We start from the raw sequence: 15,728 nt of genomic DNA on the forward strand, positions 1-15,728 counted from the left end.
TATAGGTTCTCCTTCCTTTGTTTCAAATGAAGTTATAAGAGACATTTTTTATTATTCTGATTTGAAGAAAAAAGGTTTATTTGAAAGTAAAGAAGTGGTGTCAAAGTGTGTTTTCATTATAGCAGTGAAGAAAATCTTTCAATTTAGTACTACAATATCAAATTTGAGGTCTCTTAAATTTAGATGTCTCCAAAAAGGTTGCAAATGGTATGTTAAGGCATCTCGTTGTAAGAAAAGTGATTTGTGGATGCTACGAAAATACATTTCTGACCATGATTGTTCATTGAATACTACCCAAAGTTCTCACATGCAAGCTTTTTCAACCGTAATTGGCAGTTGCTTGATAGAAGATTTTAGGTTCATGTCCATTGATCGTTTCATTCCAAAATATATTGTGCATAAAGCTCATACAAATCTTGGAGTTAATATAAGTTATTAAAAAGCTTAGAGGGCAAAAGAACATATAGTAAAGATATTAAAAGGTGATGCAGTTGAATCGTATACATTGATTCCAAGTTTCTTTGATAAATTGGTTGAATCTAACTAGATATGATTAATTTTGTATACCAAATTTAAATTTATTTGCAGATATAGTGGATAGACAGATATCACCGTTTATCTAGATAGACAAATATTAGCATCTATTATAGTCTATCTGTTCTTTTTTGTTGATTCTAATAGAAATGTTTTGTAATTATTGTAGGTACATGCACTACCCTAGAAATAGATCTTGTACTGTGGGTTTTTTTCGTTTTTAAAATTGTTAAATATTTTTCTATTTTGTTATTTTTTTAAAAGACCCCTCTTAAAATTAAATATTGATGGAACGAGTATAAACAAGTTGAGTTTAAGATTAGTTTCGAGACTTTTGGAAGTCTAGGCTATTTTAAAAACACAACATAGTTTTCTTTTCAATATAAAGCTTAGAGTTCAAGAACATTTTGTATAATTTAGTGTAACAACAAATATGACGGTAGTTTAGGAGTGGTTTTTAAGTTTGCCATAACTATGGTGATTTGGGAAAAAGGAAGTTAACGGTGCTCCTTTCTGCCGTTGGGTATTGTTAGGTTATTTTATCGGTGCCGGCGGGCTATAGGAAAAGTACACGGACGGAGGTGAAGATGTTGGTGGAGCAGAGATACTTGGACCGCAGAAGGTACTTCCGCCCTCTTTGCTACCTCTGCCTCTGTTTTACCACCAACCTCTTCAAATTCCGAAGGTTCACTTCTTCACTCGTACTATAGTATACTTCTTGTTCTTGCACTTCTTTGATCTCAATACATGATTCCATTTGTATTTACCTAATCATCAATCACGACTTCATTGCATTTCTTTTCTCTCTCCATCTCACCCCCTACCATACTCTGGAATTATAATGAAATTAAATGACTCAAATTCTAATTTAGAACCAATTTACAATAACTTACTTCGGTATCCTATCTGCCCATTTTCTCATCTTGGCCTATTACCTTATTTCTTCATAATCTCTATTTCTGATTATCAAACCTTTTTTCGTGTTCTTGAAGCTTTTAGACTCTTCCCCCTGAATTCCAAAACTATTATTGAAACGCATGCACCAATTATTCCAAAACTAAGTGTTGTCACGCAGCTCTTAGCTAATCACATTAAGCCCTTGGATTGATTAGAACATCAATTAAAATAACCAATTTGAACACTTTGACATCATTTTTATTGTTTAGGCGTTCTAAGAGTTGATGTTTGTTCAAGAAAGTGAATTTGCGGGTTCAGAGTTATTGGATTGACGATTGAGGTAGGTAGTTTCTACATCTTTTTAACAATGTAAATTTTGATAAAGTTTGTTTTGACTTTTACTGTTTGACAAATGATTGAATGTGTGTTTTGGATGTTTGAAGTATGTTTTGCACTATTTGAAACTGACTCAACTTGTTTGAATGTTTTAAATGGTTTCTTATGATTTGAGAATCGACAGAAATTATTTGGTATATTTTAGTTGATTCTTTAAATAAAATTATGTGGTTGTTTTGAAGGATAGTTGGAAGTATTTTTGACTGGTTTTGAATTGAAACTGTTTCTGTGTTCGGTTTTAGTTACTTTTGAAAAGTTCTGAAAGAGTTGAATGGTTTGAAAAGTTTTGAAAGATTTGAATGGTTTGATCTGATGAGTTATGTTGTTGAAATTTCTATTTGGTAAATATTTCTGACTGATTTGCTGGGGCTACCTGAATACGCTAGTTTTGTAGTTTGGGGATTTTATGGTGCTTTGATGGTATCTGTTTTGACTAAAGCTTATTTGTGAGAAGGTACATTTTTTTTTGTGGTTTGCCATTTTTGTTCTGGTCGGGTGTAAATAAACATTTTTGTTGTTTCTGGTTAGTTGTTAGTCAATATTTTTATTGTTTATGGTTGGTTGTTAATCGGCGTTTCTGCTATTCTGTTCAATTGTTTACTGACATTTCTGCTAGTGTTACCGACAGGTAACCATTTCTGTTGGTATTATTGATGAGCAACCATTTCTACTAGGCTATTTCAGGTACACATCTTCCCTCGGCTATTTCAAGTACACATCTTTCCTATTCTGTATTTGAAAATTTTGAATGATTGAAAGTTGCAGTCTGTTTGAAAGTTCTATGCGATTCAAAGTATTGACAGATTGAAAGCTTTGTTTTTAAAGGTGCTGAAAGTTTGTCTGAACGTTTTGGTTTTGTTGAAAGACTATTTGAAAGTTTTAGCTTGAACATTTAGTTTTGAAAGTCTATACGTCTAAAAGACTTTGATTTCTTAAGTATCGCTTATTGTAGCAAGTTTTGCCTGAAACTTCTGAAATGTTTTGTATTTTGATTTTCAAACATTCTGAAAAACAATGAATTTCAAAGCTTAATATGGGAATTTCTCATTAAGTATTTTTGTACTCAACTTTGTTTCTTCAAAAGGCTTTCAAATGAAGGATCATATTATAGTTTTGAAGGAAGTGAAGTTTGGCATTTCAGCGTAGGACATCAAGGGATGTTTATACTAAGATTTGATAGTTTGACTTAGATTTGTTTGTAATAAGTTGCTTATGATGAATTGTATAAGTTGTAAAAGTTTCTATTTGTTGTGTTTTTCGCATTTTTGTTGTAATAGTTGTATTGGATAGGTTGTTACATATTTTTAATTCTTTCTTAAGGTAAGGGTGCTAATGTAACTTTTGAAAGTTTTTACATTAACATTAAGGTTCTTTTTGAACTTTCCTTTATGTTTAAGGGTGTTTTTGGAAGTTTCGAAACTTCATGAGTATTTTTGAATCAAAACACTAACGGTTACCATAAAAAACTAACTATAAGAATATTTTTGAAATTCTTTTAAAAGCTTAAGAATATTTTTCAAATTTTAAAAGTTCAAAGGTATTAGAATTAGTAGGCTTTGGCCTAAGGAAAGATTTACCCTAATTTTCTTCCTTTTTTATCATAAGCTTGTTGTCTATTTTTTTTCTCCTTGGTATATTTTGTTAATATGAGATAATAGTAAGAAAGTCAGATCGTGGTTTTTCTCCTAGTACTCGGGTTTCCGCGTAACTTGGTGTCTATTCTCGTTTACCGCTTTCAATATGGTATCAGAGCAGGGTAAAAATGAAACCCTAGACACCTTGATGAAACAAAAATTGACCACTATACAGCCACCGTCACCGCTGTTGCCGTTGCCATGGAAAAATTACTCCAACAGCTTCTGACATGTTGTTGGTGATCATCTGTCTCACCCTTGGAGCCAACCATGCCGCGGACTGGAGGAAACCAGTCGCACGCACCCAACCTGTTCGCCCACGCGTCGCCACTGCCTAGTGTCACAATCGTAACTTCTCAACACGATTGTGCGGCACTTGCTTAGCTCAATCAGCAAGTCAGCCGTTCGATAATCGGAATCCGTGGACAAACTCGCGGTATGACGTAGCCTCCCTCCCCGTTCTTGGAAAAATGTTTTTTTATAAAACGGGAGAGAGAAAATAAATAATTGAAAACGTCATAAAGAAAGCATTGAAGACTGTCAATTGCAAGGAAAATAACTCAGCATGCAAAGAGTGCGACAAGGCTTGGGCGGGGGTCGGACTGTTCATGTACCCCCTATAGTACATATTGAGAATTTTGGCCTTGGCAGGCTTGCATATGAAAAAGCCGAAATGTCACACTATGACTCGGCGACACCTAAACGAAAGAATTAACCTAAACTACTTTCAAGACATAAAGATAAAGTAATTTGGGGGTATTCGGGCATACGACCAACGGTAAATAATACGTTGGACAATTATGCCCCTGACATTCTCCCCCACTTAAACGGTTGACGTCCTCGTCAACTGGCGAAGCTGGAGCTCTTCGGTCTTCTGCGTCCATGCTTCAAAATCTTCGACAGGTCTTCCACTGGTTACCTCCACGAGGGCTTCTTCCTCTTCACCAGGAATTTATGTATCTCCCTCGTGGGCCTTCTACAGGTCCTTACTCTGTCAGCAAGGCCTTCCTCGACTTCTCTGTCTTCCTCCAGGTCCAGGTTGACAGGCAATCGTACGACGTTGTTGCACCGTCACTTGAAAGCTTGGTCATCCCCTCTAACTCGTGGGGGCATCGCTTTTGATCTCCCCTCTCCTCCGTCGGCCTTGAAGCTTCTTCTAGGCACACTTGAGCGATGTTGGCCATCTGTTCACATTCTTCTCCAACTCGGTGGACTTGAGGGCGGTTCCCTAGACAAGGGCCATCAGCGATGAGCGGCAATACAGAATGCCTCTTGTTTTCAATCTCAAACGGACATTTCTTGATCAGCGAGTCGGTCTGAGCACTATAACCGAATTGGGTTACCTTCAGCAGTTGAACCCAATTCTCTTGTCTGCCATCAACACAATGATGCAGCTGTTCTGCGAGCACACAACTGAGTTGCTCGGCTTCGACTTCAGGAGTCTTGGTCGCCCTGACGACCCCAAGACTTGGCCCCTCGATCATGGCTTGCTTTGAACCATTGAAGGCGACCTGACACTCGAGGTTCTCGCCCCACTGAGTGTCTTCTTCTCTCGACGACTCACCTTGGTGGAACTCCCCCACATGAATCAGCACGCTCACCTGGCCCTGCACAGAACAACACTTTCCTCCTTTGGCATCAGTAAGACCCAGCGGCGCCACGGGGAACTCGTATGCTTCATGCCTAGTGACAGAATCTTTTTCGAGTCCCTTTGCCTTCGTTGTTCTTACTCGACATTGCCTCGGTCGGTCGTCTGACTTTGGGCGATGCTTCACTCCACATCGGCAGTCCACCCACCTCGTGAGCATGGGGAGTGGACCTTTACGCCGGACCGCGAGCTTACTCTGGGTACGACGGTCAACACACTGTTGTGGGCTTCTGTCCTTCTTCATCAGGGAAAGGACGCGGGCTCCATACGGAGCTTGTACAGGTATACTGCACCCTGTACTCGATAACATCTCTGACGGTTTCCGAAGTTTGGTTAACTTCGGCGGCGCCATGCGATAAGCATTTTTCGCATGCGCGTTTGCCTCTGATGGCGACTCTACCCCATTGTCGGTTCTCCTCCGCATCGACGAGGACTTGGGCCATCTACTTGGCATCACACCATGGCACTTCTCTGGGACACACAGAGTGTCTTTGGGGACTGTCTCCCCCGGCTTTTCCAACGCCCCAAGCAGGATCTCCACAGACAGTGATTCCTCTTGGGCACGACTCTCGTCTAGTTGCATGGCCGATATCATTCTGAACCCGTTAGGCTGTCGAATATCTGCTTGCACTACCGTAGGGAAGGATCCAGTAATCACTAGACATTTGGCTGACGGCATTGGAATGACTTGATGTTCAAGGAGGAACTCCATTCCCAGCACTACATCAAAGTCGTCCATCTTTACAACCACAAAGTCTACGGGGCCTCTCCATCCTCCCAACTTTGTCGTCGTTCGCTTCACCAATCCGACGATAGGTAGGGCAATGGAATTCACGGCTTTCATCTTTCCTGAATCCCTCTCCCAACGGAGCCCTAGACGCCTGGCTTCTGCCTCTGTAATAAAGTTGTGGGTTGCACCAGAATCAACCATTGTGCTCTTAGTCTGTTTTTGGTTGATCCAGGTGTCAACATACATTAGGCCCCCTTTTGTTGGTACGTGTCTCTCCCCTGACTTTTTCTGGAGAGACGACATGTACTTTATGGCCCCAATCCGAGTCTTCTCGCCTCCATCTACCAGGTCCGCTTCGTCCTCAGCACGATTTGACTTATCGTCTGAGTCTGCAATTAGTGAGGCCTGAAACGCATGGAAGTCGACTTTATTCGGGCATTCTCTTGCCATGTGTGACTTACCACATATGTAACAACTCAGGCGGCGCTTGGGTGGGCTTTGATTATTCGGCCTTTGCCATGTGTTATCTGTGTTTGACTGGTGAGATTTTCGGTCTTTACCAGTGTATTCGTCTCTCCTGACAGTTTTGGGAGAGCTCGGGCGACCATCCCTGTTCCTTCTTGGCGAGGAACTTTGGTTACGTCTCGCATCTTGAGAGTCACTTGTCAGATCGAACAACCGTTCGGCTGCTGCATATGCCGACGTGAGGTCTTGGACCCTTTGTTCATACAACTTGGCCCTCGCCCACGGTTTCAGCCCTTCGACAAAATAGAAAACTTTGTCTTTCTCTGACATATCCCGGATGTCTAGCATTAACCCTGCGAACTGCTTCACGTACTCCCGAATCTCCCCAGTGTGTCTTAGATCGCGTAATTTTCGCCGAGCCAGGATTTCCACATTCTCGGGGAAAAATTGCGAGCGGAGTTCTCTCTTCAGAGCATCCCACGTATCTACAGTGCAACGTCCTTCCTGTATGTCTACGTATCGGGACCTCCACCACAACTTTGCATCTTCAGACAGATGCATCGTTGCCAACGTCACTTTGGCTTCTTCGGCGACAGTGTTCGTAGCCTTGAAGTACTGTTCAAGGTCGAAAATGTAGTTCTCCAGGGCCTTAGCATCTCTTGCCCCACAGAAGGGCTTTGGTTCTGGGACTTTTACTTTGCTAACCGAAATTGCTCCTCCAGCTGGAGCTTGGTTAGCCATTGCTCGCATCGTGAGACTCAGCCTTGCATTCACGTCTGCGATTTCATTTCTAACGACATCGAGGGTGACTTTAAAATCCTCCGACATGCCGTTTATCATCTCTAAGAGTGTCTTCTGAGTGTTATCAAGCTCACTGACGCGTTCTTCCATGTGGGCAGCAAAACCTGAAGAACTCTCCCCACGCTCGTAGTTAATAGTTCTTCTGGCGTTGGTGTTTTCTTCTAGGGCGTCAACCCTTGCCAACAACTCTTGTATTGGCAACCCTTCGACACGGCCGGCTACCGCATCGATCATGTTAGCTTTCTCAGAAATTTCTTCGACACGAGACTCCAAGTAGCGGATGGAGTCGGGAACTTCGACTAGGTAGAGCATCTGTTCTTCTATCTCTACTAGTCGGTCTCTCTGGGCCTTGCCCGATGGATTCGACGACGACATGCTTCGGTGTAATCGTCAATTAGCCAATTTGGCTCTGATACCACTTGTCACAATCGTAACTTCTCAACACGATTGTGCGGCACTTGCTTAGCTCAATCAGCAAGTCAGCCGTTCGATAATCGGAATCCGCGGACAAACTCGCGGTATGACGTAGCCTCCCTCCCCGTTCTTGGAAAAATGTTTTTTTATAAAACGGGAGAGAGAAAATAAATAATTGAAAACGTCATAAAGAAAGCATTGAAGACTGTCAATTGCAAGGAAAATAACTCAGCATGCAAAGAGTGCGACAAGGCTTGGGCGGGGGTCGGACTGTTCATGTACCCCCTATAGTACATATTGAGAATTTTGGCCTTGGCAGGCTTGCATATGAAAAAGCCGAAATGTCACACTATGACTCGGCGACACCTAAACGAAAGAATTAACCTAAACTACTTTCAAGACATAAAGATAAAGTAATTTGGGGGTATTCGGGCATACGACCAACGGTAAATAATACGTTGGACAATTATGCCCCTGACACCTAGCGCGTATGCCCACATGCCGCCGTCCAACTTTTTCTCTATTTAGACGGCCTACTCCCACCTGATCTCTCAAGTCCAACCACATCACCTATTTGGTCAGTCGCACATCCACGTGCCATTGCTGCCTTCGTTTCACGTGCTACCTCTTTTCACGTGACGTCGCATTCGATCCTGTAAAGCAGCCACACATCCATGGTACCGGGATTGATCGACTCCACAATAAATCAGGTTTGAAGTTGGTGAATCTTTGACACAATCCAAACCAACCAACTGTGTGGCTGACCAAAAGAATGCCTAAAACCATGAAGAACCCGGTAACTTCGTTCCCTACTTTGTCCTCAAATTATATAACTAGTTCTATGACACTATTTAGAGGTGTCTTTCCGGGAGAGAAGCTGAATGCTTAGAACTATTTTTCGAGGTTATAATCGGTCAAAATGTTTCTTGAGGGTCACAACCAATTTGGTTATCTGACAGGGGAGACTCTTCGTCCCCCACTTGGTGATTCCTAGGAACGATTGTGGAGAGAGGAGGATTCTCTTATTCGGTCCATGTTGATTGATAGTATGGAACCACAAATTGGCAAGCCTTTGCTTTATGCAGCAATTGCGAAGGATCTATGGGATACTACTTAAAAACTATATTTGAAGCGTCAGAATGCCTCTTGCCTGTATACACTGAGGAAACAAGTCCATGATTGCAAGCAAGGAACTCTAGATGTAACCTCTTACTTCAATAAACTTTCAGACAAGAGATGGACTTTTGCAGAGAGACTATCTGGTATACTCCAAATGATGGAATATAGTATGCTAAACTTGAAGAAGCTGATTGGATTTATGACTTCCTTGCAGGTCTCAACCCTACGTTTGACATTGTTTGTGGTCAAATACTTGGCCAGAGCCCCTTTCCTCCTTAACGAAAGTGTGTTATAAAGTTCGTTTTGAACAAGATTGTACGAGTGCCATGAGTGTTATGACTACTTTCCCTATTGACTTTGCTACCTTCCATTCTGGATCCTTTACCCATGACAGTGAGAAGAACAATGGGAAACCGATTCCTATCTGTGAGCATTGCAAGAAACAGTGGCACACTAAGGATCATGGTTTGAAACTCTGTGGTCGTCCTTCAGGAGGTAAGAAACGTTCCTTAAATGATAAACAAAATTTAAGGCATGCTTGTATGAGTGGATCTGCTGGAACCTCTCAACCAATGAGCCATACTGTAAACCAGAACGGTCCCGATCCACCCTCCTCTCTAGGAGCCCTTGCTCAGTTAGGTATGCCTCAGTCCCTTAGTTTTATCAATGTCGATGAGAAGAATCCCTGGATCCTAGACTGGGTTGCTACAAATCACTTGATAGGTTCCTCTGAGAATTTTGTTTCTTATATTCCGTCCATTGGTAATGAAAAGATCAGGATAGTCAATGGTTCCTTGACTCCAATTTTTGGGAAGGGGCTAATATTTCCCTTTGAGGGGCTATCCCTCTATAATGTATTGCATGTGCCTAAGATTTTGTATAATTTGCTATTTATCAGCAAGATTACTCATGAGCTGAACTTCAAAGCTACTTTCTTACCTGATTTTCTTTCTTTTCAAGACTTGAGCTCAAGGAAGATGATTGCATTGCCCAAGATAGCAGGGGACTCTATATCCTTGACGATGATATCTCCACTAGAAGTAACTCTAGGACTAGTTTATTATCTTCATATTTTACTATTTTTGAACAAGATTGTATGTTGTGGCATTTCCGATTGGGCCACCCAAACTTTCAATATATGAAGTACTTATTTCCTCATCTCTTCTCTAGAATTGATGTCTCCTCTTTATCTTGTGATGTTTAGGCCAAATGACATTGGGTTTCCTTTCCCTCACAACCATATAAACCAGCCTAACCATTCACCCTTATCCATAGTGACGTTTGGGGTCCTTCAAAGGTCACTACCACTTCAGGAAACGATGGGTAGTGATCTTTATTGATGATCATACCCGTCTTACTTTGGTCTTCCTTATCACTGATAAATCCAAGGTCTCTATATTCTAGAACTTCTATCACACCGTAGAAATGTAGTTCAACGCAAAAATTGCAAATTTTCGGAGTGATAGTGGTCCTAAGTTTCAAAACTATACCTTTAATGGGTTCTGTCCTCCAAAGGGATTGTTCACCAAAGCTCTTGTGCTTAGACCCCTCAACAAAATAGGGTTGAGCGGAAAAACCATCACCTTTTGGAAGTAGTTGTTCTTTTATGTTGTCTACTTCCATTTCTTCTTATCTGTGGGGAGATGCTCTTACTTCAGCTTATCTCATGAATAGGATGCTCTCTCGTGTCCTTCACCTCCAGTCTCCCTCAGAGTGATCCAAGGAGTTGTATCCCTCTACCTGCCTCACTTTTGAGGTTCCCCTTCGTGTGTTCGAGTTTACAACCTATGTTCATAGTTTTGGCCCTAACCATACCAAATTCACCTCTCAGGCTTAGGGTAGTGTGTTTTTTATGTATCCTTCGTCCCACAAGTACTTTGTCGCTATGAATGTCACCTTTCGTAAGGATCGACGTTTCTTTCCCATTAGCCATCTTCAAAGGGAGAATGTGAGTGAAGAGTCTAAGTGTCCCTTAGACTCTACCAATCCTACCCCTGTTACCTTACCCGACCCCGATCCTCACCCCATGATGCTACCTACAAACCAAGTTCCCTGGAAAACCTACTATAGAAGGAATTTCATAAAGAAAATTGGGTCATCTACTAATCAGCCGGTTGCGATCGAAGACTCTAAACCTCCACGAGATCAAGGTATGACTAATCCTATTGACTCATGCGTTGACAGTAAAATGAGTGAGATTGATAGATTCGATATAGTTGTTCCTGAAGATATGGGAGAAGAGGATAGTGTTGATTAGATTGAGGTCAGAGCAGAAATTGTTGGTAATGAGACTGAATAGGATCATTAAGGTAATGTAGATGAGTATGATCCTTCTCTTGACATTCCTATTGCACGGAGGAAAGGTACCAGATCCTGGACGGAACACCCCATTTGTAACTATGTTTCCTATGAGAGCCTATCACCACAGTTTAAAGCCTTTACAACCAGCCTTGACTCTACCATGATACCTAAAAATATCCACATTGCTTTGGAGTGTCTTGAGTGGAAAATTGTTGTTACGGAAGAGATTAGAGCTCTTGAAAATAACAGGACTTGGGAGATTTGTCCTCTCTCTAAGGGACATAAAACCGTGGGATGTAAATGGGTGTTCACCCTCAAATACAAGGCAGATGGAACTCTTGACAAGCACAAAGTCAGGTTAGCTGCAAAACGGTTTACTTAGATCTATGGAGTCGACTACTCTAAAACTTTTTCCTCAGTTGCAAAACTAAATACCGTTAGAGTGAATAAAGACGGACCCTTATATTAGTTAGATGTTAAGAATGCGTTCTTGAATGGAGATTTGGAAGAGGAAGTCTATAGGAGCCTCCCTCCGGGGTTGAAACCTAGTTTGATCATCAGGTTTTCAAACTTCAGAAATCCTTGTGTGAGCTAAAACAATCACCGAGAGCATGGTTTGATATGTTTACTATCTTTGTCAAGTCCCAAGAGTACATTCAGGGACACTCTGATCACACTTTGTTTATGAATCTCTCCAAGGTTAGGAAGATCACATGTTGATTGTTTATATTGATGACATTGTTTTATTTGGGGATGACACCGTTGAGATTACCCAATTGGAAAAGAAGATGGGTGATGAATTTGAAATTTAAGACATGGGGAGTCTGAAGTATTTCCTTGGGATGGAGGTAGCTTGATCAAAAGAAGGTATCTCAATATTTCAAAGGAAGTATACCCTCGATTTGCTAACTTAAACAGATATGCTGGGATGTCATCCTGCTGATACTCCTATTGAGTTCAACTGTAAACTGGAAAATTCAAGTGTTAAAGTTTCAGTTGATAAAGAAAAATATGAGTGCCTTGTGGAAAAGTTGATCTACTTGTCATACAGACCGTATATCTCCTATGTTATAAGTGTCGTTAGCAAGTTCGTGCAGGCCCTCCATAAGGAACAAATGTAGGCAGTTAACAGAATTCTAAGGTATTTAAAAACAACTCCTGGTAAAGGGTTGATGTTCAGGAAGATTGATAGGAGAGCTATTGAGGCTTATACTGATTCTGACTGGGCAGGGTTCGTTGTTGACAGGAAATCCAACTCTGGCTATTGTACTTTTGTATGGGGTAATCTCGTAACTTGGAGAAGAAAAAGCAAGGGGTTGTGGCCAGAAGTAGTGTTGAAGGTGAGTACAGGGCTATGAGTTTGGAGATGTGTGAGGAAATTTGGCTAGAAGGTTTTATCTAACCTTCATCAGGATTATAAGGTGTTGATGAAATTATTCTATGATAATAAGGCAACTAGTAGCATCACCAACAATTCAGTTCAACATGATAGACTCATGTAGAGATTGATTAATACTTTATTAAAGAAAGACTGGACAATGGTAGCATATGCGTTCCTTACATCCCCTCGAGTCAACAAGGTTGTTGATGTTTACGTCCCAACTTGAGGAGGAGTGTTAGAATTAATGGGCTTTGGTCCCAGGAAGGATCTACCTAATTTTTTTTTCCTTTTTTATCATAAATTTGTTGCCTATTTATTTTTTCCTTGTATCTTTTGTTAACATGAGATAATAATAAGAAAGTCAGAGGGTGATTTTTCTCCCGATACTTAGGTTTCCATATAATCCAGGGCTATTTTTTTTACCGCTTTCAATAAAAGGTATTTTTGACATAATGTATAATTTAGCCTAATAATAATAACTATGGTGACTTAAAGGAAAAATGGAAGGCAATGAAGCTCCTTTTTGGCGTCAGGTCGTGTTAGGGCTATAGGAAAAGTACACAGACAGAGCTGAAGTCATGCTGAAGCAGAGATACTTGGACTGTAGAAGGATTACTTGTGCCCTTCTTGCGACCTCTGCCTCTGCTTTACCAGCTGCCCCTTCGAATTTTACAGGTTCACTTTCTTCGCATGTACCTCTTTTTACCTCTTCTTCTGTATGTATATAGATAGTATACTTCTTGCATTTACCTGACCTCAATGCACAATTCCATTTGCATTTATCTTCCTAATCGTCAATTACTCCTCAATTTCGTGTGACTTCGTTGCATTTCTTTAAAGCCTTCTTCTCGTCCCCCTACCATGTTCTGGAATTATAAGGAAATTAGTGACTCAAATTCTACTTTACAAGCAAGTTACGGCAAGTTAATTCAGTATCCTCTTTGACCTTATCAACATCTGGCAGAATATGATTTTACCTCTTCTATCTCCATAAGTAGTGACACAGCTGCTACTCTTGCTACTCTGCCCTATTAACTGATTTTCTCACAAATTCTATTTTCAGATTATCAAACCCTTCACCGTGTTCTTGAAGCCTGCAGACTCTTCCCCATGAATTCCAAAACTGTTATTGAAACACATGCACGAATTATTAAATTTGGATATGGAAACTACCCTACTCTCATCGCTTCTCTAGTATCTACTTATCAATATGTCGGTTGCCTTAATCGGGTCCATCGACTTCTTGATATACTCTGCTCTAAGCATCTTGATTTAGTTGCAATGAACTTACTCATTGGAAACTTTATGAAAATCGGGGAGTGCAAATTTGCTAAAAAGGTATTTTATAAAATGCCTTTCCGTGATGTAGTAACATGGAACTCAATCATTGGAGGTTGTGTGAAGAATGCACGGTACGATGAGGCATTTAGATTCTTTAGACAGATGCTGACGTCAAATATTCAGCCGGATGGATTTACATTTGCTTCCTTATTGAATGCATGTGCTCAACTCGGAGCTCCTAGTAACACTCATTGGGTTCGTGCTCAGATGACTCAGAAAAAAATTGAGCTTAATTCTTTATTAAGTTGTGCACTCATAGACGCTTACTCAAAATGTGGTAGCATCCAAATTGCAAAGGAAATATTTAGTAATGTTCCTCACAGTGATACTTCAGTTTGGAATGTGATGATCAAGGGGCTTGCGATTCATGGGCTTGCAATGGATGCATTATCGTTATTTTTGAGGATGGAGCATGAGAATGTTCTGCCTGATGCCATCACCTTTTTGGGTATTTTAACAGCTTGCAACCATGGTGGTTTAATTGACCATGGTCGTAGATATTTTGAGCTGATGAGAAGTCGTTATTCAATTCAGCCGCAGCTTGAGCATTATGGTGTCATGGTTGATCTTTATAGTCGAGCTGGGTTTCTGGAAGAGGCCTATTCTCTAATCGTGACAATGCCGATAGAGCCTGATGTTGTCACGTGGAGGACACTTCTAAGTGGTTGTAAAATTTACAAAAATCATAAACTTGCAGAAGTTGCTATCGCAAATATGTCTCATTGTAAGAGTGGTGATTACGTATTGTTATCAAATATATATTGTTCTCTCAACAGATGGGAGGAAGCAGAAACAGTTAGAAAGATGATGAAAATCAATAGAGTTCGTAAGAAACGCGGAAAAAGCTGGATTGAGTTGGGAGGTACCACTCAATACTTCAAGTCAGGTGATCGATTGCATCCAGAAAGCGATGCAATAGACAAAGTGCTATGCAGTTTGATGAAGAGAACTCGGTCGGAGGGATATATGCCTGTGACGGAGTTGGTTTTCATGGATATCTCTGAGGAGGAGAAGGAAGAGAACTTGTCTTTTCATAGCGAAAAGATGGCATTGGCTTATGCGATCTTGAAAACTAGTCCTGGGGCAAAGATCAGTATATCAAAGAACCTGCGGATCTGTGATGATTGTCATACATGGATTAAATTAGTTTCAAGAGTGCTGTGTAGAGTTATAGTAGTGAGGGATCGAATCCGGTTTCATCAATTTGAAGGTGGCATGTGTTCTTGTGGTGATCGTTGGTAGAGGATGCATCTCATCAATAAAATAACAAGGTGATACCTTTTCGTTTTAAAAATTATAATGAGTAATAAGCTCTAGTTTGGTAATTATTTAGTTTTTATTCTTTGTTTTTCAAAAACTCAGCTTGCAAAACCCCATTTCACCTTTTGATGTCATATTTTGTTAACAGCGTTTCTTCAAAAACTAACCTAGAATTTAAAATCTAAAAAAAGGTAGCTTTTAAATATCTGTTTGTTTGTTTGTTTGTTTTTTTTTTTTTTTTTGCAATTTGGCTAATTTAGAATTTGAGTGGAAATACACTTAATTTTCGAACCAAGGGTTTTTTCTTTTAATATTAATATGTGAATCTGACAATTCTTTTTCTTGGTTGAGCATTAACAAAATATAGAAATGAAATTGTCACGCATTCAAAATGTTCAATTGAGACTCCATAAACTATAAAAGGTGTCATTGGTTTAAAATTATGAGATTAGAAATATTTTAAGTTTGAGTGTGTTAATTCTAGTTAAATTTTCTTTACATGTTTTTTAGTTTGAGAGGGGAGAATGGTGTACAAAAATATTAAAAAAGTGTTCTTGGAGATAAAATCGTTTTGTGTGATTGTAATAAATTTTTATGTGGTGAAATTTTTTCTAGCCTAATAGGAATTATGTGGTGAAATTTTTTCTAGCATAGTAAGAATTTTTTCTAACTAAAAGTAAGATAGGATCATTTTGAAAAATTGAACGAATTTGAGTGATTAAAATGTCTGTATAAAACTTTATGGACAAAATAGGCATGAATATCAAATAATCCCTATATATTTTGCCTTAAAATATAAGTTTGTTT

General features: G+C 40.0%; 1 protein-coding gene across 9 annotated transcripts; it reads left to right on the forward strand.

Moving 5' to 3' along the window:
- The first annotated feature begins 940 nt into the window (after nt 1-940).
- LOC103487281 (pentatricopeptide repeat-containing protein At5g50990) lies at nt 941-15,018 on the forward strand. Of its 9 annotated transcripts, none has more exons than XM_008445548.3 (5): nt 941-1,219; nt 1,701-1,771; nt 2,444-2,511; nt 12,816-12,995; nt 13,384-15,018. In XM_008445548.3, the coding sequence occupies exons 4-5, from the start codon at nt 12,899-12,901 to the stop codon at nt 14,901-14,903; spliced, it is 1,617 nt and encodes a 538-aa protein (XP_008443770.1). In that variant the 5' UTR covers nt 941-1,219; nt 1,701-1,771; nt 2,444-2,511; nt 12,816-12,898; the 3' UTR covers nt 14,904-15,018. The 9 variants fall into 9 exon arrangements, with proteins under 9 accessions (XP_008443770.1, XP_050937486.1, XP_050937483.1 ...); XM_051081529.1 differs by having other exon boundaries at nt 13,690-15,018; XM_051081526.1 differs by having other exon boundaries at nt 12,854-12,995.
- Nucleotides 15,019-15,728: the final 710 nt, after the last annotated feature.

Source organism: Cucumis melo, chromosome 2, assembly GCF_025177605.1.
Source record: "Cucumis melo cultivar AY chromosome 2, USDA_Cmelo_AY_1.0, whole genome shotgun sequence".
Taxonomy (NCBI): Eukaryota; Viridiplantae; Streptophyta; class Magnoliopsida; order Cucurbitales; family Cucurbitaceae; genus Cucumis; species Cucumis melo.

Bases quoted from the DNA above. Each gene is read 5' to 3' on its own strand.
- LOC103487281 (XM_008445548.3), top strand. From the start codon at position 12,899: ATGCTGAAGCAGAGATACTTGGACTGTAGAAGGATTACTTGTGCCCTT. The intron at 12,996-13,383 runs GTTCACTTTCTT...TTCTATTTTCAG, and splicing joins TGCCCCTTCGAATTTTACAG to ATTATCAAACCCTTCACCGT.